The sequence below is a fragment of the Telmatherina bonti genome (assembly GCF_933228915.1).
Source record: "Telmatherina bonti genome assembly, chromosome: 9".
NCBI lineage: Eukaryota > Metazoa > Chordata > Actinopteri > Atheriniformes > Telmatherinidae > Telmatherina > Telmatherina bonti.
In genome coordinates, this window is record NC_136627.1 from 6,088,178 (window position 1) to 6,115,642 (window position 27,465).

A 27,465-nucleotide genomic window follows, 5' to 3' on the forward strand; every position below is an offset into this window, starting at 1 on the left:
AAGATAGAAACTATGTGGCAGGAAATAAAAATAAAAAAGTAATGAAATCAGATTTTGGAGATTAGTTCTTAGTTGTAAGAATGTTTCTTGGCAGTAAATCCTACACTGCTGGAAACTGTTCATTTCCCTTTTAAAGTAAAACCGTGTAACTTTCTGCACTCTAACGTTTCTGACTCATTTTCGTGGCACAGTGACATTTATTGTGCACATTCCTGGAGCTGCTGCTGCCCTGCAGCCTGAGAAACCACTCATAACTTCCCTTTCCAACCTGAGAAACTTTCCAGCAGCTTAACGCGGCACGTCACAGACTAGCAACACTGACTGCTTTCAGCGTGCAGCATCACCTTCACTGGAGGAAGCCTGAATACACCAGTAGGAGAAGGTATCAAACCAGTGGGTTTGGTTCCAACTAACTCTTTACTACCAACTAACACAGCTGCTAACGAACTAACCCTAAACTACCACAAATCAGAGGAAATAAACAGAGTTTAGATTAGTTACCAAGCAGTTTTCTTTCTACACCGTTTAATAACGACTTCAGATCAACATGTTTAACAGCTTTAACTATAAATTTATATCTCTTAACTTGTTGATTCATCTTTTCAGAGCATCATTCCTATCAGACATGTAGAGCAGACAGCTCACATGGAAATAAAAACCCACTATTGAGGAGGAACATAGGACTGATGGGTGGGCTCTGAGGGTGGGTGGGGGGGCAGGAGAGGAAACTGGGGAAGGGAGGGTGCAGTTATAGCAGAGCGACGTGAGGTGGAGGATTATAAATAGTCTTTGTAAAAAGAGCCTGTAACTCCAGCTGTAGCTTTACATGAGCAGCATGGGGTGGGGGGGTAAAATATGTCTGCAACAGGTTTGAGACAGGCTCACATGAGTAGAAATGTACGAAATGCAGGCATAATTCATCTCCATCAAAGGCTGTTCAGTTCAATAAAGACTGTTTTAAGGTTTTAGTCCCAAAGTGAGACGGAACAGGAGAAAAGCTTCTAAATTTAGACAGAAAAGCGGGAAACATTCTGGGTTTGGCCTCCACCATGACCCTGTTCCTAGAGTTCACATGCAGATAACCAGTTTAAAGCCATCTGATTGGACACATACTGGGTTTATCATGGGAGTGGCATAAGCCGTGTGCATCCCAGTGCAACACAGGAATGCATAATGAGTAGGTTTCTAAACAACGGAAGGCTTTCATTACTGGCTTAGGAAGTTCGCAGCAGGCAGCAGGCTAAACTTATCCCCCGATGGAAGGCAGCGTCAGCAGTGAGAGATGCTGGTCCGGCCGAGAGCAAGAAGACGGTTTGCTTACAGCTGAGGGAATCAACACAAGCAGCTTCCTGTAGACATGGAGCAATAAAACCATTCAGGTCCAGCTGGGTATACTGGGACTCTGCTGGCAACACGGGGCAGCCGCTAACAGTTTAACACTTCCTCTGTCTGATCTAAAGACAGAAAACATGGTTTCATACCTGCAGATCAGGAGGATTCCTTCATATTTACCATGCTAAAGCCGTCCAGCTGATAAACACAGAAAGATGTGAGTTCACAAACACCTGTGAAACCTGAGCTGCTTATCCTCACAGACCGAGCTGCAACTTCACCAGGGAAATGTCTCAGTACGGAAGCTGCAGAGGGTCAAACGTTTAGAGGATGACCCTTCACCCTGCTGAGTGACAGACGTTAAACACAACCCTGACTCCAAACACAGGTGGGACTCCATAAACCTGAGATAAAACCAGATAAAATGTCTCTCTTTGCCAGGAAGAAGACCAGTATGCTTTTCTTTCTACCTCCCACCGCCTCTCAGCTGATCTGGAAGTGTTGCTGCACAGTAGAACGGAGTACCTGCACACAGCGTGTAGTCTCCAGTGGAAACGCCTCCTCCCTGCGGCATCATGCTCTTCATCCTGAAGGCCTCCTCAGGGTGGTTGAAGCGGAAGAAGGCCGACTGGCCAAAACACAGCATGCAGCCTGGAAAGAAGCACAAACATTCATTCATTCATTATCCTAACCACTTAATCCAAGTCAGGGTCGCAGGAAGCATGAACATCTCCGTTTTTATTTCATTCCAACGGCAGGAACTACGGAGGAACACTAAAAAAAAGTCCTATTTCCTGCAAAGTTCTCAAACAAAGGCTACTTGGACCCAGAATGCGTCCAATGAATGAGCATCTAAAGCTAAACATGACGGTGCAGCCAGCAGATAAGTGGCTTAACTTGGCGTTCAGACGGCAAACACTGAGGAGGAGTCAAGTCTGCAGTCATTAATCCATATTTTCCATTTCTAAATGTGCATCTGGGTGGAAAGCCACTCCTGCAAGCTCCTGAAGGTGAAGCCGCCGCATGGTTGGTGGAATTCGCGGTTTATATTCCTAAAGACAGAAACCATCAGGACTGAAACACTGAGCAGGAAGATAAACTGATGAAAACCTCCTCAAAGTGCCGTTTTCCATCATATTTTAGCCTGAAATGGTCGTCTGGAGACACATAGGGGAAAATGAAGCAAATAAGATGTTCTGCAGAAGCAGTGCTGACTCAGCACACACCGGTTTCACCACCAACACAAAGCATGAAGGACGCGTCGGCACGTGTGAAGTGATGAGTCTGACTCTGTGATGATGAGGAAAGTCTGAAAGCATTTCCGCCCATCACCAGTCTGACCAGCCAATCACACGGCACCTTGTAGACACGGTGAAGACGACTTGCTGAAGTTCAAACTGAGCGTCAGAATGAGGAAGAAATGAGATTTAATGTTGTTGGTCCAAGTGTTTACTGGGATTCTCACACAGAGACGGTCTGAAGAAGAGAAAACATCCAGATGTTGATGTTGGCAACCTCCGGCGGTTAAAAGTGAAGCCTATGCGGAAGTGCATAAAACTGCAGTTCCCCCTTCATCCACTAGGGGCTGCAAAACAGAGAAAATCCCCATAGACTCCCATGTTAAAAAGGCCAACTTCACAGCAGAAATAAACATGTTTACAGCAGAAATAAACATGTTTACAGCAGAAATAAACATGTTTACAGCCTGGTACAAAAATCCATTTTCAGTTTAATAGGGAGGGTTTACCTTCATGACAACTGTGGGAGGAGTGAATTTTTTTCTAACTCGCCCGTTTAAAAGTAATTTAATCTCGAAGTTCGGCATATTTAGGGGCGTGTCCTTTTGATTGACAGGTGCCCGATCTCCCACTTCAAGTCAGAAGAACGTAGAACAACCGCGGTTTTTAGTCAGTTAACGACGTGACTTAGCTTTAGCCCGCTTACCTCCGTTAGCTGGTTAGCTCCCATTATCTCGGGGTTAGCTCGGTTAGCTTCTAGCTACAGAAAGCTCAGAGTTCGCTCGATGTCAATCATCCACCTTGACACTTACAGCCCCCCTCTCAGCTCCACCTCTTTGCCCATATTTGTATTTTCCAGGCGAGACGACACGCATGCCCCTGCCAAAATGGTGATGGTAGGAACCGCCCACCGAGCTTCAATTCAGCTCTTCAGAAACCTACGGGTGACATCACAGAGGCTCCGCCCATCTTTTTATATACAGTCTATGGTTCCAACCAAGATGTGCAGAATAAACCCATCTTCTGATCCAGCGGGATCATGGACCATGTCCCAGAGCTCAGATCATCTCCAACATGTACTCCACAGATGTCAAACTCCAGTCCTCAAGGGCCGGTGTCCTGCAGGTTTTTGTTGTTTCCCAGCTCCAACACACCTGACAGAATTTCATACATGTGTTGACAAGAAGCGGTTGGACCCATTTGATTTGAATCAGGTGTGTTGGTGCAGGGAAACCTGCTGGAGTTTGACCCACCTGCTGTACTCCAATAGCCTGACGGATCTCTGATGAATGTTTCCAACACCGTGTTCAATCCATCACAATTCAGGAAAAAAAAACACCACCTGCATTTATAAGAAGTAAACAGGTAGAACAACGAGGCAGGACTTCACAAACCTGTTCCAGTTCTGCAAACACACTAATGTTTCACTGAGGTAACGTTGACTGGTTGAATCACCTGCAGTTAGTGTTTCAGGAAGCAAAAAAAAACCAACATTTCACACATGGATTAACCCCATAAAGATCTGGGTAGAATATAACAGCAACAAAGGAACAGCAGGCAAGAAACAGGAGAGCAAATATCGTCTTTGATAAGGAAAATTCGGTTTGAGCAGATGAAAGGCTGCTGGTTTACACACTTAAATAATCTGATGGGCTTCCCCCTGATACCCTCTGCCTACAGGAAGCACATCTAATTAAGGAGATAAGAGTTAAAATCTCAGCCCACAGTAAATAACGTGATGCCAGACCAAGACTTACAATAACAAATGATACATTTAAAAGGGTTCGTCAGATGTTTAGAGACCGAGCTAAATGTACCAAACCCGACCGCCTGCATCTCACAGCAGCTTTTACACACTGCCCAGTCATCAGAATAACACACCCAGCATCCATGGTCATATCATGCCCTTATCATCCGGTTTTAAATGTCACAACACGTCACGGCCAGAACAAATTCAGCCCTTTCATGTGCCGTGAGCTCAGCGACGGATAAGCAAACACTTGTTTATGGCTTTCTCCATTTAGAGCCATTGTGTCCTGCTGAGATTAAAGAGGGAGGTTCAGGACAGAGGGACGTGGGAGATAAGATCCCTTCCGGTCACCAGGCCCGGAGACAGAAAGCTCTCCATCACATCGGAGGCTGAGATGATGCACAGCAAAGCCTTTTATTCTAAACAGACGTACAGAAACAGGCTGGGAGGAGAACACCTGCTGACACCAGGAGGTCAGAAACAGTCTCATCTTTATTCCAGGTAGCAACTCTGGAAACTGGAACATCAGGAAGTGGGACGATGTCACACCTTCAGGTTTCCTTCAGGTTTTTTACATCATAGCAACTTTGTGTCAGGAAGTGTAGTTGTACAAACACATGAGCATGTTTAAAGCCTGTTGGACATCGGTTCAATCATACACCTCTAAAAATCCTGCATCGTCTTCGTCCCGTCTCTTCTCTGAGATCTCGTCTAACGTCAGCTGGTCCTGCATCGTCTTCGTCCCGTTTCTTCTCTGAGATCTCGTCTAACGTCAGCTGGTCCTGCATCGTCTTCGTCCCGTCTCTTCCCTGAGATCTCGTCTAACGTCAGCTGGTCCTGCATCGTCTTCGTCCCGTCTCTTCTCTGAGATCTCGTCTAACGTCAGCTGGTCCTGCATCGTCTTCGTCCCGTCTCTTCTCTGAGATCTCGTCTAACGTCAGCTGGTCCTGCATCGTCTTCGTCCCGTTTCTTCTCTGAGATCTCGTCTAACGTCAGCGGATCCTACATCTTCTTCGTCCCGTCTCTTCTCTGAGATCTCGTCTAACGTCAGCTGGTCCTGCATCGTCTTCGTCCCGTCTCTTCTCTGAGATCTCGTCTAACGTCAGCTGGTCCTACATCGTCTTCGTCCCGTCTCTTCCCTGAGATCTCGTCTAACGTCAGCTGGTCCTGCATCGTCTTCGTCCCGTCTCTTCTCTGAGATCTCGTCTAACGTCAGCTGGTCCTGCATCGTCTTCGTCCCGTCTCTTCCCTGAGATCTCGTCTAACGTCAGCTGATTCTGCATCGTCTTCGTCCCGTCTCTTCCCTGAGATCTCGTCTAACGTCAGCTGATTCTGCATCGTCTTCGTCCCGTCTCTTCCCTGAGATCTCGTCTAACGTCAGCTGATTTTGCATCGTCTTCGTCCCGTCTCTTCTCTGAGATCTCGTCTAACGTCAGCTGGTCCTGCATCGTCTTCGTCCCGTCTCTTCCCTGAGATCTCGTCTAACGTCAGCGGATCCTACATCTTCTTCGTCCCGTCTCTTCCCTGAGATCTCGTCTAACGTCAGCTGATTCTGCATCGTCTTCGTCCCGTCTCTTCTCTGAGATCTCGTCTAACGTCAGCTGGTCCTGCATCGTCTTCGTCCCGTCTCTTCTCTGAGATCTCGTCTAACGTCAGCTGGTCCTGCATCGTCTTCGTCCCGTCTCTTCCCTGAGATCTCGTCTAACGTCAGCTGATTCTGCATCGTCTTCGTCCCGTCTCTTCTCTGAGATCTCGTCTAACGTCAGCTGGTCCTGCATCGTCTTCGTCCCGTCTCTTCCCTGAGATCTCGTCTAACGTCAGCTGGTCCTGCATCGTCTTCGTCCCGTCTCTTCCCTGAGATCTCGTCTAACGTCAGCTGGTCCTGCATCGTCTTCGTCCCGTCTCTTCCCTGAGATCTCGTCTAACGTCAGCTGGTCCTGCATCGTCTTCGTCCCGTCTCTTCCCTGAGATCTCGTCTAACGTCAGCTGATCCTACATCTTCTTCGTCCCGTCTCTTCCCTGAGATCTCGTCTAACGTCAGCTGGTCCTGCATCGTCTTCGTCCCGTCTCTTCTCTGAGATCTCGTCTAACGTCAGCGGATCCTACATCTTCTTCGTCCCGTCTCTTCCCTGAGATCTCGTCTAACGTCAGCTGATTCTGCATCGTCTTCGTCCCGTCTCTTCTCTGAGATCTCGTCTAACGTCAGCTGGTCCTGCATCGTCTTCGTCCCGTCTCTTCTCTGAGATCTCGTCTAACGTCAGCTGGTCCTGCATCGTCTTCGTCCCGTCTCTTCTCTGAGATCTCGTCTAACGTCAGCTGGTCCTGCATCGTCTTCGTCCCGTCTCTTCCCTGAGATCTCGTCTAACGTCAGCTGGTCCTGCATCGTCTTCGTCCCGTCTCTTCCCTGAGATCTCGTCTAACGTCAGCTGGTCCTGCATCGTCTTCGTCCCGTCTCTTCCCTGAGATCTCGTCTAACGTCAGCTGGTCCTGCATCGTCTTCGTCCCGTCTCTTCCCTGAGATCTCGTCTAACGTCAGCTGATTCTGCATCGTCTTCGTCCCGTCTCTTCCCTGAGATCTCGTCTAACGTCAGCTGGTCCTGCATCGTCTTCGTCCCGTCTCTTCTCTGAGATCTCGTCTAACGTCAGCTGGTCCTGCATCGTCTTCGTCCCGTCTCTTCCCTGAGATCTCGTCTAACGTCAGCTGGTCCTGCATCGTCTTCGTCCCGTCTCTTCCCTGAGATCTCGTCTAACGTCAGCTGGTCCTGCATCGTCTTCGTCCCGTCTCTTCTCTGAGATCTCGTCTAACGTCAGCTGGTCCTGCATCGTCTTCGTCCCGTCTCTTCTCTGAGATCTCGTCTAACGTCAGCTGGTCCTGCATCGTCTTCGTCCCGTTTCTTCTCTGAGATCTCGTCTAACGTCAGCTGGTCCTGCATCGTCTTCGTCCCGTCTCTTCCCTGAGATCTCGTCTAACGTCAGCTGGTCCTGCATCGTCTTCGTCCCGTCTCTTCTCTGAGATCTCGTCTAACGTCAGCTGGTCCTGCATCGTCTTCGTCCCGTCTCTTCCCTGAGATCTCGTCTAACGTCAGCTGGTCCTGCATCGTCTTCGTCCCGTCTCTTCCCTGAGATCTCGTCTAACGTCAGCTGGTCCTGCATCGTCTTCGTCCCGTCTCTTCTCTGAGATCTCGTCTAACGTCAGCTGGTCCTGCATCGTCTTCGTCCCGTCTCTTCTCTGAGATCTCGTCTAACGTCAGCTGGTCCTGCATCGTCTTCGTCCCGTCTCTTCTCTGAGATCTCCCTAACTACTGCCAATCCTCCAATGAGATCCTGATTTTTTTTTCTTAATGAATTGGCCATGTTGCATGTTTAAAACAACCAGTACATTGATGTACAATTGCCAGCGTGTCAGATGGACTACATGACTAAATGCATTGGTCCCATTTGGTTGGGTGGTTATCTGCCCTAACAACCCAAATGGCTGAACCTGATGTTGAAAAGTTGCTGCTCTTCTTATGACGACTGTACAGAAACTCGGTCTTGTCTCTCAATTTGCAGATATAGTTTTTCTCCTGGTGTATTTCCTCAAAACTGAATCCTCTTTATTCCTTTTTTGGATTACATTCATGAGCTAATTCAGTTTACTGAACAGTGAGAGAAGAAAAAAGCTTCTGCAAAATGGAACACTAGACAATCCTCTGCTAACCGGCCGATCTCGGTTACCTTGTTCCTGATGTTTAGTCCGACACCCTACTTCCTGTTTACACTGACCTCTGAGTTAAAACTCAAGGAGATTATTCCTGAATCGGCTCCATTACTGGGAATGAGCTGGCAGTGTTTGTGTGGAAAAGGCCTAAAATCCCAGCGCAAAATAAAAATCCCTTAGTCCTTCTAATATTAAGTACCGTGGTGATACTTAATACCACTAAATTACTGGTGCAGTAAATCCCACATGCCTGTATTAGTCCACATGCACAACTTTGCTTATGTGCTTTAGTATTTCTTTTCCACTGGTATAAGAGCTTCTGCATTCCCTCCAGTAGTCATTAAACCATCTGGGCATCATTTTGGTCAGGATTTTCCACAGTTTAAATCGTTTGACGTTATTTGGTGATGAAGGAGAGAAACAAAAAAATGCTGAGTTGAGTCATCAAGTTGCTAAAGATGTGTGTGTGGAGCCACATGAGTGTTCATGCTTTCCATCCTCAGCAGTCATCCCAAACCAGGACTTATCTCCTGGTTTTTCTGGATCCAGCCAGCAGCTTTCCTTACAGCACACACTCATACACCAGACGTTTGTTAGCGCGATGAAGATAAAGTCAGCCTCTTCCACAGACATCACTCATTAAGACAACATGGCTTAATGGGACACGTATGCAACACCAACGGCTACATCATAGCTCACGCAGAAGAAGAGTCTGTCGCAAACTGAGACCTGTTTACTGAGCAGGACAACACATAGCACACATTCTAAAGTAAATGCAGTTGTGCTCATATCTATTCATATTCTTTCATTAAAGGAAAAGCTGAATTTACAACAGTCACTCAAATAACTGGAGACTTAAAGAAGGAACAATAACTAAAAATTTGCAAAATTATAATTTAGTAATATAAGACACTGTTTTTTCATTTAATTGAGTTGAAGAATTTAAAAAAAAACAAAAAAAACAAAACAAATTGGTCCTGGAGAAATTAGAGACTTTTCTGTTGAACAGTGGGACAAAATACGTGTCAACAGGTGCAGAAGTCTGACAGAGAGGAACAGAAAACACCTGACTGGAGCGGAAACATTAAAGGATTGTTCAACTAAATATTACTTTATGAGTGATGTAATATGTGATAAATTATCAAATTTCTTTGCTTTTTTAAAAAAAAAATATTTCTATTGAATCAGAATTTAAAAATAATGTAATGATTTTCATAAAATTTTTATTTATTATAACTTTAGTCAATTTCAGCTTATTTTGCAGGCAGCTGTTTTTTTCCTTCTTTAATGAAAGGGGATGAATAAATATGAGCACAACTGTAAATATCATATAAAATAATTTTTAAAAATTTTGATGGAAAGAAAAAGAACACATTTAAAAAAATTGCAAAAGAAAAATAATAATGTAAAATGGATGGATGGATGGATGGAATACAAGTACACGCTTTCTGTGTGGGCTTTGTTTCCTGCACGGCAGGATTTGTAGATGCATTATGTGAAAAAGCTCCAAGTTTACATCCCTTTCTGTTTCAACGTGTATAAATGTTTTCTCTCAGTTTTAAACATGTTAAAGCTGAAATTCCAGAGTGCTGTTGTGAGATAAAGCCTTGAGCTTCTCATCTGAAACTGCATGTACGTGACTCAACAAACGACTGTTCCACACTGAGGAACTGTGGCTGAATGCAAATCACTCTAAACACTGACAGCATGCTGCAGTGTGGTTTCCTGCTGCCATGTGTGGACATCCAGGCCACAGAGGCTGCAGGACGGGATGAGGGAGGACTTCACTCCTCCTCTTCCTCATGCCTTCTCACAAACTGCTTCTGGCAGCTCTCGCTGACTGACTTTTCTGCTGCCACAAGGGAGGCTGACCCTGCATCTCAGCAACGTCCTGCACCACTGTGTGTGTGGTTGCTGATGATGAAGAGGGAACACGGGATCGGCACATCATGACTCAGCAAAACAGAACACATGGTTCATACACACAGAAACACATGCTCATTCAGAAGCAGTGGCAAGCGTGTACCATCCAGCTCTCTGGTACCGCGCTGGTGAGGAAAATACCACAGGAGTCACAGGATGCCACTCGTAAATGCTTTCTATTAACAAGACAGATTTTACTGCCTGTAGATACTAAAAACTGTCCTCATATATGAGAAAAAACATCCAGACGTCATCCAGTTTATCTCGTACCTAAAACATCAGTTTAAATAGTTTTAACAACATTTGAAGGGGGACCGTTTTCACTGCTGCACCAGTAAACCAGCAACAGGAAACTTTTAAAGGTAGGATCATTTTTACTGATGCACCAGTAAACCTGCAGCAGAAACTGCATTATTAGAGAGGCTAAAGTTGAAAATGGACAAGAATGGGATGGGATGATGGGATGATATGGATGGATGGGGATGGGATGGACTGGTATGCTAAGTTATGGTATATTATGTATGGTATGATATGGACGGAATGGCGATGGTATGGTATGGTATGGTATGGTATGGTATGGTATGGTATGGTATGGTATGGTATGGTATGGTATGGCATGGCATGGTATGGTATGGTGGTACTATATGGACGGAATGGGGATGGGATGGTAAGTTATGGTATGGTATTGTAAGGTATGGTATGTATGGTATGATATGGATGGAATGGGGATGGGATGGTATGGTGGTACGATATGGACGGAATGGGGATGGGATGGGATGGTGGTATGATATGGACAGAATGGGGATGGGATGGTAAGTAATGGTATGATATGGACGGAATGGGGATGGGATGGTAAGTTATGGTATGGTATTGTAAGGTATGGTATGATATGGATGGAATGAGGATGGTGTGGTATGGTATGGACGGAATGGGGATGGGATGGTGGTACAATATGGACGGAATGGGGATGGGATGGGATGGGATGGGATGGTGGTATGATATAGACGGAATGGGGATGGTGTGGCATGGGATGGGAGGGATAGGATGGGAGGAATGGGACAAAATGGGTAAGGAAAAAGATGTGTAAATCTGTGAGTCTTTGTATTCTTTCAGTGCAGGACAGTAAAATAGTGGAATCTCTACAAGTTACTCTTTAACACAACTTCCATGTAGAGGTTTTCCTCTGTGCTCAGTATCTTTTTGGTATCAACCTGCATGCCTGTAACATGTAGAGCCAGAACTGTTTAAAGTTTTTGTCCTGCAGCCAGAGAGGCCTTGTCGACGGGAATGTTGACCACATTTACAAGTCCACGTAGGCCATGGTCTAATCTAAAGAACTGTTTCAGACAAATACACCAAACATTCCCTTCTCAAATGATCCAGATACCTCACTTAAACATAAGAATTACTTTATAAAAATCTGACCTTTATCAGTTTTCTAATTAACAGTTGAGCCATCAAGCATAGCCAGTGTGATGTTCTCCCAATCAATCCACAAGCTTTGACTCAAAAACTGATTGTAAAACCAATTACTGACAGTCTCTTAATGCCAATTTATGCTTGTCAGTTTAACAGAGCACAGATACTTATGATGGTGGATCCTCCCACCGCGAGGAGCCACATCTGTGAGACGACAGACAACCACCCGACTTCCAGACTAAAGAGCAGATTTATGGTCCAGTGAGAGGAGGAACATTTATTCAGGTCACTGGAATGGGTCAGCGATACGGGATGTGCTAAACGGGCCATGTATCATACTCACTGAAGAGGGCGGAGGGGGTTAAGCTAATAAATCATGAAGGGATTCATTACACAGCAGCCGCACAGTGTTGACAAAAAGATACTGCTCTGCTTCATTTGCCAATTACAGCTCTGAAAGGTTATTTAATGGAAGAACTGGGTTTGTGTGAAACACAAACATATAGAAGAATGACAGACATTTCCACCTGCGAGACCACCCAGTAAAATCTTCCTGATGGTGGGAAGATGACGGGAGTTTGCCTGCAGCTCACCCAACTATCAGCCATGTTTACCGTCTCCAACTCCAACCTCCACCCTAAAAATGCACTTTTTCCCTTCTTATCTCCAACACTGAACAGACCTGCTTCAGACATGCCTCTCATATCAGACAGACAGCTGGGTGGACCGCTTTACCAGACCAGAGACCAGCCAAACCCAGACCATGTAAACAATTAACCAAAGCACTAAACCCTTTGTTTAGGGCCTAATGTAAAGATGTCTGGTTCTCTCCTGATCTGCTAACCAGGGTTCTTATCAACCAGGTTGTCTTGGAAACATGAACCCAAAGGTGAAGGAGGGGATGCGCTCCGGTGATCAACTTCCCCTGCAACAGAGAGGGTGGTCTCTGGCATTTAAATATGATGCTTTCACGCTTGCAACCAACTCACCTCAGTTTAAAGAACATTTTGGGGGCAAATGGAGATGTGAGGCAGGAAAAGACATAGGTCAATATGATCCAATGCAATCTGGTATATGAGAAATCAAAGGCATAGTTCTTGTTTCTAAAGTGTTTCTGGATGTTTAATTAAGGCAACATTTACAGATTTCTTCTGCTTCTTCAGGCCAGTTTAATGAGATAAAACCACTGACATGAAATGGTCTCATATCAACCACTGCATCTTGATCCAATCAAACCTGAACCACAGTGCGCACGAACCTGTGATACCAGCAAACATCTAATCAATATAATATACCTTGTGATTACGCTCCTATGAAACATCCAGGCAGAACAGTGCACATCAGAATGACCAGAATGACTCGGACACCAGCTTCATGGTCGAATGCCAGCAGATCTGACTCCATTATGACCACCAGAACATTTCATACACCATATCAGCCATTTGTCATCACACATTCACAAAGACGATCAAAGGGAAAAGATTTAAGAGGAAAGCAGCTGTATCTCTATCCGAAAAGCCAGATAGCAGACATGTTCGGGCCCAATCCGGACTACTTTGGGCACTTATGGTTCTGTTATGGCAATGGTATAGTGTCAAATAGTCACTGGGCCAGAAATAGAACAAAAGGCAGTTTTTATCAGATTATCGCCATCCTTCGCTTTATTAGGGGGTTTAACATGTATGTAATTTCTAACCAAAACTATTCACACTAACACACCGCCGCACAGGTACGGCGTTGGTTGTATCAGCAGGCAGGAGTGAAAACACGCTTCTTTTTTCTGTGTTCAATGTGGTGGAACGGGAGATTCTCATCATGATGAGGTGGAACGGGAGATTCTCATGGTGATGCTTTGGAACGGGAGATTCTCATCATGATGAGGTGGAACGGGAGATTCTCATCATGATGAGGTGGAACGGGAGATTCTCATGGTGATGCTTTGGAACGGGAGATTCTCATCATGATGAGGTGGAACGGGAGATTCTCATCATGAGGTGGAACGGGAGATTCTCATCATGATGAGGTGGAACGGGAGATTCTCATCATGAGGTGGAACGGGAGATTCTCATCATGATGAGGTGGAACGGGAGATTCTCATCATGATGTTGTGGAACAGGAGATTCTCATGGTGATGCTGTGGAACGGGAGATTCTCATCATGATGAGGTGGAACGGAAGATTCTCATCATGATGTGGTGGAACGGGAGATTCTCATGGTGATTAGGTGGAACGGGAGATTCTCATCATGATGTGGTGGAACGGAAGATTCTCATCATGATGTGGTGGAACGGGAGATTCTCATGGTGATTAGGTGGAACGGGAGATTCTCATCATGATGTGGTGGAACGGAAGATTCTCATCATGATGTGGTGGAACGGGAGACTTTCATCATGATAAGGTGGAACGGGAGATTCTCATGGTGATGTGGTGGAACGGGAGATTCTCATGGTGATGTGGTGGAACGGGAGATTCTCATCATGATGAGGTGGAACGGGAGATTCTCATGGTGATGCTGTGGAACGGGAGATTCTCGTCATGATGTTGTGGAACGGGAGATTCTCATCATGATGAGGTGGAACGGGAGATTCTCATGGTGATGTGGTGGAACAGGAGATTCTCATCATGAGGTGGAACGGAAGATTCTCATGGTGATTAGGTGGAACGGGAGATTCTCATGGTGATGTGGTGGAACAGGAGATTCTCATCATGATGTGGTGGAACGGGAGACTTTCATCATGATAAGGTGGAACGGGAGATTCTCATGGTGATTAGGTGGAACGGGAGATTCTCATCATGATGAGGTGGAATGAGAGATTCTCATCATGATGTTGTGGAACGGGAGATTCTCATCATGATGTGGTGGAACGGGAGATTCTCATGGTGATTAGGTGGAACGGGAGATTCTCATCATGATGAGGTGGAACGGGAGATTCTCATGGTGATGCTGTGGAACGGGAGATTCTCATCATGATGAGGTGGAACGGGAGATTCTCATCATGATGAGGTGGAACGGGAGATTCTCATCATGATGAGGTGGAAAGGGAGATTCACATGGTGATGTGGTGGAACGGGAGATTCTCATCATGATGAGGTGGAACGGGAGATTCTCATCATGATGAGGTGGAACGGGAGATTCTCATCATGATGAGGTGGAACGGGAGATTCTCATCATGATGAGGTGGAACGGGAGATTCTCATCATGATGAGGTGGAACGGGAGATTCTCATCATGATGAGGTGGAACGGGAGATTCTCATCATGATGAGGTGGAACGGGAGATTCTCATGGCGATGTTGTGGAACGGGAGATTCCCATTGTGATGTTGTGGAACGGGAGATTCTCATCGTGATGAGGTGGAACGGGAGATTCTCATGGTGATGATGTGGAACGGGAGATTCTCATCATGATGAGGTGGAACGGGAGATTCTCATCATGATGAGGTGGAACGGAAGATTCTCATGGTGATGAGGTGGAACGGGAGATTCTCATTGTGATGTTGTGGAACGAGAGATCCTCATTGTGATGTTGTGGAACGGGAGATTCTCATGGTGATGAGGTGGAACGGGAGATTCTCATCATGATGAGGTGGAACGGGAGATTCTCATGGTGATGTTGTGGAACGGGAGATTCCCATTGTGATGTTGTGGAACGGGAGATTCTCATCGTGATGAGGTGGAACGGGAGATTCTCATGGTGATGATGTGGAACGGGAGATTCTCATCATGATGAGGTGGAACGGGAGATTCTCATGATGAGGTGGAACGGGAGATTCTCATCGTGATGAGGTGGAACGGGAGATTCTCATGGTGATGATGTGGAACGGGAGATTCTCATCATGATGAGGTGGAACGGGAGATTCTCATCGTGATGAGGTGGAACGGGAGATTCTCATGGTGATGATGTGGAACGGGAGATTCTCATCATGATGAGGTGGAACGGAAGATTCTCATGGTGATTAGGTGGAACGGGAGATTCTCATCATGATGAGGTGGAACAGGAGATTCTCATCGTGATGAGGTGGAACGGGAGATTCTCATTGTGATGTTGTGGAACGAGAGATCCTCATTGTAATGTAGTGGATGTTGAGTAAACTAGTTTTCATCTCTGATCTTTGTCTTTTCTTCTCTCCTCTGAAGGAACCCTATGATCCGGGTAAAGTATGTGGGTGTTCTTCCAGAGCCAGCGGTTCACAAACACGTCAACGGCTGAGCTCAGCAAAACAAGCTGCGGTAGAAACTTAATCGAGGGCTGAGCTTCCAAGTCTCCTGCAGGAAAACATGAGGCACTTTGAGCCTCATGATCACAGATCCATCAAGTCATTAGGTACAAAGACAGCGGAGTCAAAGAGAGAGGGGCGAATGTAGGCATGGAAAAATAAAACACAAGCAAATTTTTTAGATTGATTCCCTGAGTGTTCTTTCCCACAGAAACAATCTCACTGAGTGACTCTCCAGGAGCATCAGTGGCTTCATCAACCTGAGTAATCTTGCAAGAACAGCAACTTTCAGCCAAGTCCTTGACAAATGCCCGAAACCTTCCCGCACAATCTGCTGTCCATTACGTCACATCATCTACATGCACACCGCTTCCATCTGGCTCAGGTCTGGAAGGAGGACACTTAGAGATCAGCACCACCTTCCCACAAGGACACCATCATCACTTCTCGTAAAACAACAGGATCCAACTAAGTAGATTAAAGAGCACAAAGTGGAGATCAGAGAGGATGCAGAGGGGTCCAGATGAGGACGGCTTTGCTCGGTATCAGCTGAACCATCCACCGTTCTCAATCCAAACCAAGATTTATAATGGTGCAATTAGCAAATCACAAGGAAGCGCCACTTATTCTTACGCTCCACAGCATCCAATTCGGGTTTCACGCCTGCTGAGCCTCACAGTCGTACTTCCTGCCTGCAGTCATGTCAACATCATGTGACATCAACAATCAGCTGTGAAATCACGTCTTCAAACATCATCACAGACTAATTTCCCATAAATAAAGCTGAGACAAAAACCATGGAGGACAGAAAATAGTCCAACTTATGAAACTTCCTGATGAATAACGACGTTTTACTGAGTGGCGTCTCTCCATCTTAAATAATGCTACATATTGGATCCATTTTAAGATCAAATGGTCAGAAATTCCAACAACGATGTAAATTCATCTGAAATGTTGTCTGCTTTTTTATCTGAAGTCTTTATTTGTCCCGTTAACAAAGAAAATAATTTGCATATGAGGCGTTAATCGCTGTGCAAAAACCCTGAACCGTTGTAGTGTGACAGGTGTCCACCAGGGGAAACAGGATGCAAATCTTAAAATAACCTGAAACCAGTATGTTTGACATTTTTTATTGAAAACTTAATTTTTTAAAAACCTATTGGGAGTTAAATAGTCAACAATCAGTAATTAAACAGTTTTTCATGAGCCGACGGTGGTATTTTCATTCCCAATTTCTAATTCTAGAGAGGCTATCTGCACAAAAATGGCAAAAAATATGACTTCAACAAATAAAAAGGCAAAAATCTAAAGAAAATAGGGATAATTTAACAAATGACCTGATACCCGAGCAGCAATAAACCCCTGTGAATGGAGAACGTAAAAGCACAGTTTATATGACATCACACCTTCCAGGTTCCCGCTCTGCAAGACTGGAAAAGCTGGAAAAGCATCAAAACGTTCCATCAACTGGAATATCCGTGTGTTTTTCCCCTCCCCATTATGACCACACTCAATCTTTCCAGCGTGTCAGCTCAGCCTGAAGTAGTTTTCCCAGAAGATTAGATCAGCGCAGCAGAGGTGGTCAGAGTGAGAACGCTTCACATTGTAGCAGGATGAGTTCATCCAGAGTTTGTTCAAATGTGCATGTGACGAAGAGCTGCGGGTCTATATAAATATATCTGCAGCAGCACATTGTAACCAGCCAGGCTCATGACTCTGGACGTTTCTGCCAGCAGCAGGGAGGACGGAGACGCTACGGTGGCTCATACAGCACATCATCTATAGTCATTCATCGTACAGAAGCAGTTCTAGTTACGATCCAACTGCTCCAGTCCGACACCCTGGACTTTTGCTCTCTCAGGTCAGCAGATCACCCCACGTTAGTTGCCCCGAAATCCAAGATGAAATCCATGGGCGGGACCCAGTGGTGTAGTGGTCCCTCAAGAAGTGGGTATACTCTACATTTTTGCACCCTTGTTTTAAAACAAACCAAACAAAAAGAAAATAGCCCAGAAAAACAGTGTTTCATAAAAAGTGACATTTAAGACTACTCTATTTAGTTTACTCCAAAAATCCACCAGTATATTAACTCATGGTCACATAATTTCTGCTCTTCGGTTTCAGGAAGGAAGTTATGAAATGACTAAACCAATACTGGCACATAGAGCTGGTGAGAGACAGGCTCATAGACTTATGTACATATATCTGTATCATGTCTATGTTCAAGCTAAAGTTAACCAAGCTGATGGTGAACTGCACCAGTGTCGCATCGGTAACCTTAGCTGAGCTGCTGGGCAACGTAGCTACATGTGTAGGGACGTTTGTAACTGTGAAAGCAGCGTCACAGGGAGCTTAGAGGTTTAGAAGTGGGTGTACTCTATGCTGACTGAAAAAGAAGTGGGTATACGCTGTGTACGCGCGTATGCGTTAAACTACACCACTGGGGGGACCGATCCTTTTCAGGTGTTGGTCTCAAACTTTGTTATTTACTGCCGATGCGCCGTAAACAGGCGAGGTCTCCTACTGTTTTCACTTCCTCATCTTTTTTAATTTGTTTTTAAACACAGCTTGAGTTGTTTACTTCTTTTTATGTTTTATTTCATCCTGTTTTATTGTGTAAATGTTACTAGTAATTTTATATTATTTTTCCTTTTGGCGCTACGTTTGTCCTGGTTGTTGAACCTGGGATCATGTTTGGGCAACTTTGTCGTTTTAAAAGTGCTTTATAATTAAAGTTGTATTGGATCCTCTTATGCAGCTCTGTGATGCATTTGATCACAATATCTGAATACAGAGAATCTTCACAGTTACTGGGATTAACTTGTTGAAATCATATTTTGTTTAATGGAGTTCCTGTGCTTGGACCAATCCTGTTCACCATGTGAACACGCTCCCCTTTGATGAGATCCTCAGGAAATATAGAGTTTGTGTTCATCTTTAAGCCAACAGGGGGACAAAAGGATGGTCTCAGCTGTGGCTGACAGTTGCTTTACAGTTCAGCAGAGGTCAGCCAGTCAACTCAGCGGTTAATCAATGACCACCATCCGACAAGCCCGGGGGGGGTCATACATACCAGAGGCAGTCAGGGAGCTGGCATGCACACAGCAGGAGGAGGAGGTCTAACCCTGCATTCCCATCATGCGCAGAAACCACCTGATCAAATGAAAGCTTGTAGGAAGTGATGATCCAGAGGAAGGAGTCGGACTCCCGCAGATCCTGCTGGCAGCGGCTTCCGCCTGAAGCTGCTCACATGCAGGAGTTACACTCAATTAATCAATAAAAGGTGGAATTTCTGGCCTGCTCTGAAATAAATCTATTGCTTCCGATTCCTTTAACACATTTAAAAGCCCAGATGAGGTGGGCCGACTCCTGATCCTGTTTTTTGAGCTTCCTGCAGAACCAACATTAGAGTTTCTGCACGACTGGCTCCTTGTGGGCGTCAACGTCAGCAACCTCCGTCCTAATCTGCTCCCAGACCAGATGCTTCCTCCTGCAGGCGACAGCTGCCGTCTCCATAACAACAAAATGGCAGGTTACAGCTCATTCAGCAGATGTTCGCCTCCCACCCAGCTGTTCAGCATGCCCCCTGACTGCCTACCTCTGCTCCATATCCTCCCCCCCGGCCGCCCAACATGCTCCCTGAGGCAGATGGCCACAAAGATCAATCCATACAGAACCAAACAATATGATCAGCAGGTGATTTATTGCATGTACTAGTGCACCGATACTTTCTCCAGCTGTCATGTTGTTCAACGTTCTGCACGTTGTCAAGCAAACTGCATGTTGATCCACTGAGATTTAATGAAATGATGTGGAATCTGCAAAACTACACTGGGTTCTTCAGGGTGGAGAGCTGGAAAAGTCCAGCCAGAGATGGAAAATCCAGACACCTCGCCCCCCGACCAGCCGTATGATCCAAACACCTCGCCCCCCGACCAGCCATATGATCCAAACACCTCGCCCCCCCGACCAGCCGTATGATCCAAACACCTCGCCCCCCGACCAGCCGTATGATCCAAACACCTCGCCCCCCGACCAGCCGTATGATCCAAACACCTCGCACCCCGACCAGCCGTATGATCCAAACACCTCGCACCCCGACCAGCCGTATGATCCAAACACCTCGCCCCCCGACCAGCCGTATGATCCAAACACCTCGCACCCCGACCAGCCGTATGATCCAAACACCTCGCCCCCCGACCAGCCATATGATCCAAACACCTCGCCCCCCCGACCAGCCGTATGATCCAAACACCTCGCACCCCGACCAGCCGTATGATCCAAACACCTCGCCCCCCGACCAGCCGTATGATCCAAACACCTCGCACCCCGACCAGCCGTATGATCCAAACACCTCGCACCCCGACCAGCCGTATGATCCAAACACCTCGCCCCCCGACCTGCCGTATGATCCAAACACCTCGCCCACCGACCTGCCGTATGATGCAAACACCTCGCCCCCCGACCTGCCGTATGATCCGGACACCTCAGCCACCGACCAGCCGTATGATCCAAACACCTCGCCCCCCGACCTGCCGTATGATCCAAACACCTCGCCCACCGACCTGCCGTATGATCCAAACACCTCGCCCACCGACCTGCCGTATGATCCAAACACCTCGCCCACCGACCAGCCGTATGATCCGGACACCTCAGCCACCGACCTGCCGTATGATCCGGACACCTCGCCCCCCGACCTGCCGTATGATCCGGACACCTCGCCCCCCAGCCTGCCGTATGATCCAAACACCTCGCCCCCCAGCCTGCCATATGATCCGGACACCTTGCCCCCCGACCTGCCGTATGATCCGGACACCTCGCCCCCCGACCTGCCGTATGATCCAAACACCTCGTCCACCGACCAGCCGTATGATCCGGACACCTCGGCCATCGACCTGCCGTATGATCCGGACACCTTGCCCCCCGACCTGCCGTATGATCCAAACACCTCGTCCACCGACCAGCCGTATGATCCGGACACCTCGGCCATCGACCTGCCGTATGATCCTGACACCTCGGCCACTGACCTACCGTATGATCCGGACACCTCGCCCACCGACCCGCCGTATGATCCGGACACCTCGGCCACCGACCTGCCGTATGATCCGGACACCTCGGCCACCGACCTGCCGTATGATCCGGACACCTCGCCCACCGACCAGCCGTATGATCCGGACACCTTGCCCCCCGACCTGCCGTATGATCCAAACACCTCGTTCACCGACCAGCTGTATGATCCGGACACCTCGGCCATCGACCTGCCGTATGATCCTGACACCTCGGCCACTGACCTACCGTATGATCCGGACACCTCGACCACCGACCCGCCGTATGATCCGGACACCTCGGCCACCGACCTGCCGTATGATCCGGACACCTCGGCCACCGACCTGCCGTATGATCCGGACACCTCGCCCACCGACCAGCCGTATGATCCGGACACCTCGCCCCCCGTACTGCCTTATGATCCACCCTTGCCCCCCGACCTGCCGTATGATCCGGACACCTCGCCCCCCGTACTGCCATATGATCCACCCTTGCCCCCCGACCTGCCGTATGATCCAACCTCGCCCCCCGTACTGCCGTATGATCCACCCTTGCCCCCCGACCTGCCGTATGATCCAACCTCGCCCCCCGACCTGCCGTATGATCTGGACACCTCACCCACTGACCTGCGGTATGATCCAAACACCTCACCCCCCGGACCTGCTGTATTATCTGGACACCCCCCCCCCCCCCAACCTGCCGTATGATCCAAACACCTCGCACACTGACCTGCAGTATTATCTGGACACCTCCCCTCCTGACCTGCTGTATGATCCAAACACCTCGCCCCCCGACCTGCTGTATGATCCAAACACCTCGCCCCCCGACCTGCTGTATGATCCAAACACCTTGCCCCCCGACCTGCTGTATGATCCAAACACCTCGCCCCCCGACCTGTTGTATGATCCAAACACCTCGCCCCCCGACCTGCTGTATGATCCAAACACCTCGCCCCCCGACCTGCTGTATGATCCAAACACCTCGCCCCCCGACCTGCTGTATGATCCAAACACCTCGCCCCCCGACCTGCCGTATGATCCAAACACCTCGCCCCCCAACCTGCCGTATGATCCAAACACCTCGCCCCCCAACCTGCCGTATGATCCAAACACCTCGCCCCCCGGACCTGCTGTATTATCTGAACACCTCCCCCCCCCCCGACCTGCCGTATGATCCAAACACCTCGCCCCCCGACCTGCTGTATGATCCAAACACCTCGCCCCCCAACCTGCCGTATGATCCAAACACCTCGCCCCCCAACCTGCCGTAAGATCCAAACACCTCGCCCCCCGGACCTGCTGTATTATCTGGACACCTCCCCCCCCGACCTGCCGTATGATCCAAACACCTCGCCCACCAACCTGCTCAGACTTCTGAGAAGTACAACAGTCAGATGAATCTTTGCTGCAGCTGCATAACGAGATGCTGGAATATTCCCAGCATTAAACCAGAATGTCCTCTTACAGAACGCAGCCAGAGGATGTTCATCAAGACCAACATGCATCAGCATTATTACCCATGGGGTCAGCAGCTGAGCTTAGAACCCACCAGGACACCCCTCTACAGGGGGGGCTACTTTCTCTTTGACTCCTCACATCCTTTTTTTTTTTTTTTTACAATGGATTGGGGGGGCGTAATGTGTTTCACATGACAGATGTTTAGGAACAGCGGTGGTTCAGAGGGAGGGGCACCGCTGTTGTAAAGGGAATGGAAACAAGAAGGCCGTTGGTTTGATGGCGCAGCATCAGGTTCCACATGCAGAATAATCTGGTCCAAAGTGGACCGGACCAGCAGCACAATAACCTGGAAACAATACAAACTACTCTTCATTTTAGTAAAAGTGCTTCATAAGGATGTTTACTTTCTTTTTAGAAAATATCATAGAACCTGACATGTCTGGAGAAAATAAGATTTTAAATATTTTCCTCAAATACACATTGATATATTTCCCATTGAAGTATTTTTATATTCATATTTTACACATATTAAATAAATGTCTTTTACATGTAATTATTTTTTATTTCTAAATGTGATAAAAATGATTAAATATACACTTTTTAATTAATATTCCATATTTAGTCTATGTTTTTATATTAAAGATTTATATTCATATTAATTTATCACTATTTACACGTCATTTTAGCTTCCAGGTCAGTATGGATCCATAAAACCAGCAAACCTTTAATGTCAGGAAAGATCCATTATTTCACAGGATAATGAGACCCAGAAGTTATTTTAAATGTACATACATGTACATTCCCACATGCGTGTAGTAATCCTGACCACCTCATCATACAAACTGAAGTCACACATGAAGTTAGAAAGACAGAAAAGACGAAAAATGTTATTATCCGGTCGTTGCAATGTTGCAACACACAAAACTTTACCTGGACACCCTACAGATTACAGTTACTTTTACTAGATTACTTTTACTTTTATTACAATATTACAGCTACTTAAAGAAGAGCTTTGACCTGAACTGTGATGCATATAATGACATAGATTTGAATGACTTGTAGATTTTATTTTTGACATTTCATTTGAACACATTTTAACTAGTTTTATTTGTGAAATTGTGACATTTATTTCTACTTTTTATGGTGCATGCTTTGTCAGTCTTTTATTTTTAATTCTCCTTTACTTGTAGCATCCTAACTGCCTGAACTAAAGAATTAGAGTCTCACAACATTTTCTTTCATTAGAAAAGTTCCTGCGGGCCAGACTGGACCCTCTGGCAGACTGGTTTTGGGCCTGGGGCCATATGCTTGTCTAATGTGAGCTGATGGGTTTAAAAGCCTCAGAAAAGGCAGAAGAAAATGAAGCTTTATTCTCTCCAGTTATCTGTATGGTTGGGTCACATTGGACCAGGAATAGCAGTGAAACAGTAGACACAGTGGGTCTGCTCATGCCAGACTGGATGGGGGTGTCTGCAGATCTGGCAGACCTGTATATGTTTGTAGTTTATAAATAAAGCTTGCATGGGGGCAGTTAGAGGAAGCTGGGAGTCAGCTCCTGCAGCAGGTGTTCATGTAGCGTGTCCCTGGACGACAGACCAAACTCTGTCCAGCAATTCACGCATTTTAAAATTCCGCTTTGTGTGAAACTAAATATTATCTTAACCACGACCACAACTACTCATCCATTTAACAGGGATAAGTACAGAAATTCGGCTAAAAATTTAACCCTAAAGGTTTTTTATGAAAGCAAAAAATAAAGTTTTTTTCCTGCACACTTTTCTTTCCAGCTAGCGCAGCTAGCAACCACTCTGCTATCTTTAAGTGGGATTAATAAGGATTAATAAAATAACATATTTAAAAATAATCTCCACTAAATGTACGCCGAATTCAACATTACTCCCTTGAGAATTATTAAACGCTGTAAATGATGTTTTTAAAAGTAAAATTTCCTAAAATACGAATAAAATATGTTGTATACCACAATTTTAAACTGAATTTGGCGAGGTAGCGAATAGGAGCATATGAGCAACTAGTGGCTTCAGTAAACTACATTTATCATCTGATCGCTTATATAAAACCCAATCTACCCATCACAGGACAGCATATAACCTTAAAGCTTTAAATCAGTTAACTTACTTTAGGTCGTATGAATGGAGCTCTTCTCCTTCATTGCCTCCGCTTCATCTATAAAACCACGTGTTTTGTCCGTTTCTACGAGTTATTGTTTATGGACTTTTTTGTCCAGACGCGCCTTTGTTATGATAATCCTATAACCCCGAAGACTAATATATTCTGCAGAAATCTTAAATCCACAAAGGGAGCTGCCTGCGAGCTCATCCACTGGTGCGTTGGTGGATCCCAGTTCATTCAAACCAGTGCGGGACTTTACAGTCTTTGTAATCTCTGACCATTGTCTCCTCCTCCCCCCCCAACGCTTGTCTCTCCTCTCTCTGGTGATCCTGCATGAAACAGCTGGTTCACAGTCAGAGGCAGGACTGTCAAGGAGGAGGAGGAGCAGGAGGAGATCCTGAGTCATGACAGCGAGAAGAGTATCCAGTTGGATGCAGGAAGGAGGAGCTCTGGAAGGAAGCCACAATATAAATCATCAGTTTACCTATTGATTATGGTAATATCAAACCAGCTGAGTCTAATCTGATCTTGATCGATAGGGAACAAAGGTTCATCCTGAAGTGTTGCTGGATATTTATCAGAACAGCTCCCTGGGGAAGCATCAGCGTCTGCAGTGATCATCATTCCTGTGTTTTATATGGTTTCCAACCAGGACCAGAGCTAGAGGGGGGCCAAGGTGGCACTGACCCCATCAGATGTCTGACTGGAAGCCCCAGAGGCCACCACAAGTGATTGATATGCAACTAGAGGGCAGTAGGAACCAGTTTGATTGGTGTTTCCAAACCTAGTGACTTCACATCCCAATCAAACTAGTTGCCTGTCAATCACTGGCAACTGGAGGGCGGAGAAACCAGTTAGATTTTTCAAACTGGATCCTTTTTCAGACATTTTAATAAAGAAATATATTGCAAAAGTGTAATGGAAACACTTTTTTTTTTTTTTTTTTGCATTTCTGTGACATGATGTAGCAGGTCATGACCAGTTCATTTCCGGTAAAACAGATAGTGCGGTATGAAACAAACAGCGAATTTCAGAGTTTTACAAAAGAAAGTAAGGGAAAAAGTTTCAAAAGGCCAAAGCAAATTCTCCACAGATAGTAGAAAAACCCCAAAATAACGTTATGTGGCGATATTGCATAATATGCAGTTCTCGTAAAATCTCGTCAACTGGACAAGATTTTATGAGAACTGAGGCTCATGCGCTGAATACTGTTCAATGGAAACACCTGTAAATTGCAATGGTTTTTTGTTGAAACTTAAAAATATTCCTTTTATTTCGTAAAAACAAATGTCATGGAAATAAAGCCCAACAGGTTCAACAGTGATGAAAATCACAGCATATTTGGTTTTGCAGCATTAGCATATATGATCCAGCTGTGGCTGGGTTTCTGATGTAATCTCAACCTTGACCAAATACGAACCTCCTAAATATGTTTGGGTTTTTTTTCTTTTTTATCTCAGCTTAATATTTTCTTTAAACCTCAAGTGTTTTAGTTTCCCAGTGAGGAAACATGGGGAGGGCTACAGCCATGGATACATCCAATTATGTACAATTGTAAGTGTGTTTATGTTGTTTACATGTGTGACTTGTATGTTTTTAGTCTGGGGGACTTGATGGGTAAAAATATTTTTTTAATGTGAAAGAAAGTAGTATTTCTTTAAATGAAGAAGGTTGTTGGTTAATTTATCAATTGATTGGCTATATGAGGAAATAGCAATTTTCTATTTTGTTGCATTTTGCCGTCTCTTGGGGGCGATGTTCTGGCAGTACTCAGTGGAAGTCTTGGTTATTTGTAAAAATGTACGTTCCACATGTGTGTCACCTGTTGGTCTAAAGCCTGACATTACTTTAAATGGTTGGATGTTTATTTTACATTTAGTTATTTGGTTAATCTGTTTCAGGACCAGAGCAGAACCTTCCTCCATCCCTCTCCAATACTTAAGACAACAACCTCCATCTCATTCCTTTTTACACCTGAGCATCTTTGCCTTATTTCACTTCCTGTTCCCTGCTGAGCCAGTCAGCTGGAAAACTATTGGCAATAACTTCTGACACAAGCTAACATTTATCCGGCAGATAAACACGAAGCTAACAGGTGAGACAGGCAGATAAACACAAAGCTAACAGGTGAGACAGGCAGGTAAACACAGAGCTAAAAGGTGAGACAGTCAGATAAACACAAAGCTAACAAGTGAGACAAGCAGGTAAACACCAAGCTAACAGGTGAGACAGGCAGGTAATCACAAAGCTAACCGTTGAAACAGACAAGTAAACACAAAGCTAACAGGTGACATAGACAGGTAAACCCAAAACTAACAAGTGAGAAAGGTAAACACAAAGCTAACAGGTGAGACAGGCAGGTAAACACACAGCTAACATGTGAGACAGACAGGTAAACACAAAGCTAACAGATGAGACCGATAGATAAACACAAAGCTAACAGATGAGACAGGCAGGTAAACACAAAGCTAACAGATGAGACAAGCAGGTAAACACAAAGCTAACACATGAGACAGACAGGTAAACACAAAGCTAACAGATGAGACAGATAGATAAACACAAAGCTAACAGATGAGACAGGCAGGTAAACACAAAGCTAACAGATGAGACAAGCAGGTAAACACAAAGCTAACACATGAGACAGACAAGTAAACACAAAGCTAACAGATGAGACAGATAGATAAACACAAAGCTAACAGATGAGACAGGCAGGTAAACACAAAGCTAACAGGTGAGACAAGCAGGTAAACACACAGCTAACAGGTGAGACAGGCAGGTAAACACACAGCTAACATGTGAGACAGACAGGTAAACACAAAGCTAACAGATGAGACAGATAGATAAACACAAAGCTAACAGATGAGACAGGCAGGTAAACACAAAGCTAACAGATGAGACAAGCAGGTAAACACAAAGCTAACACATGAGACAGGTAAACACAAAGCTAACAGATGAGACAGATAGATAAACACAAAGCTAACAGATGAGACAGGCAGGTAAACACAAAGCTAACAGATGAGACAAGCAGGTAAACACAAAGCTAACACATGAGACAGGCAAGTAAACACAAAGCTAACAGATGAGACAGATAGATAAACACAAAGCTAACAGATGAGACAGGCAGGTAAACACAAAGCTAACAGGTGAGACAAGCAGGTAAACACACAGCTAACAGGTGAGACAGGCAGGTAAACACAAAGCTAACCGTTGAGACAGGCAGGTAAACACAAAGCTAACCGTTGAGACAGGCAAGTAA

At 45.8% G+C, this 27,465-nt stretch overlaps 1 protein-coding gene across 6 annotated transcripts in view; it reads right to left on the reverse strand.

The window, feature by feature from the left end:
- phldb1b (pleckstrin homology-like domain, family B, member 1b) overlaps positions 1-27,465 on the reverse strand; it is a 107,790-nt gene that overhangs the window by 43,472 nt on the left and 36,853 nt on the right. For 5 of the 6 annotated variants that reach the window (XM_079246494.1, XM_079246495.1, XM_079246493.1 and 2 more), the window contains exon 5: positions 1,858-1,983. In XM_079246494.1, coding sequence (XP_079102620.1) covers positions 1,858-1,983 — 126 coding nt within the window. Of the gene's footprint in view, positions 1-1,857; positions 1,984-24,215; positions 24,535-27,465 lie in introns of those variants that run through there. The other variant, XM_079246496.1, reaches the window with a different exon arrangement.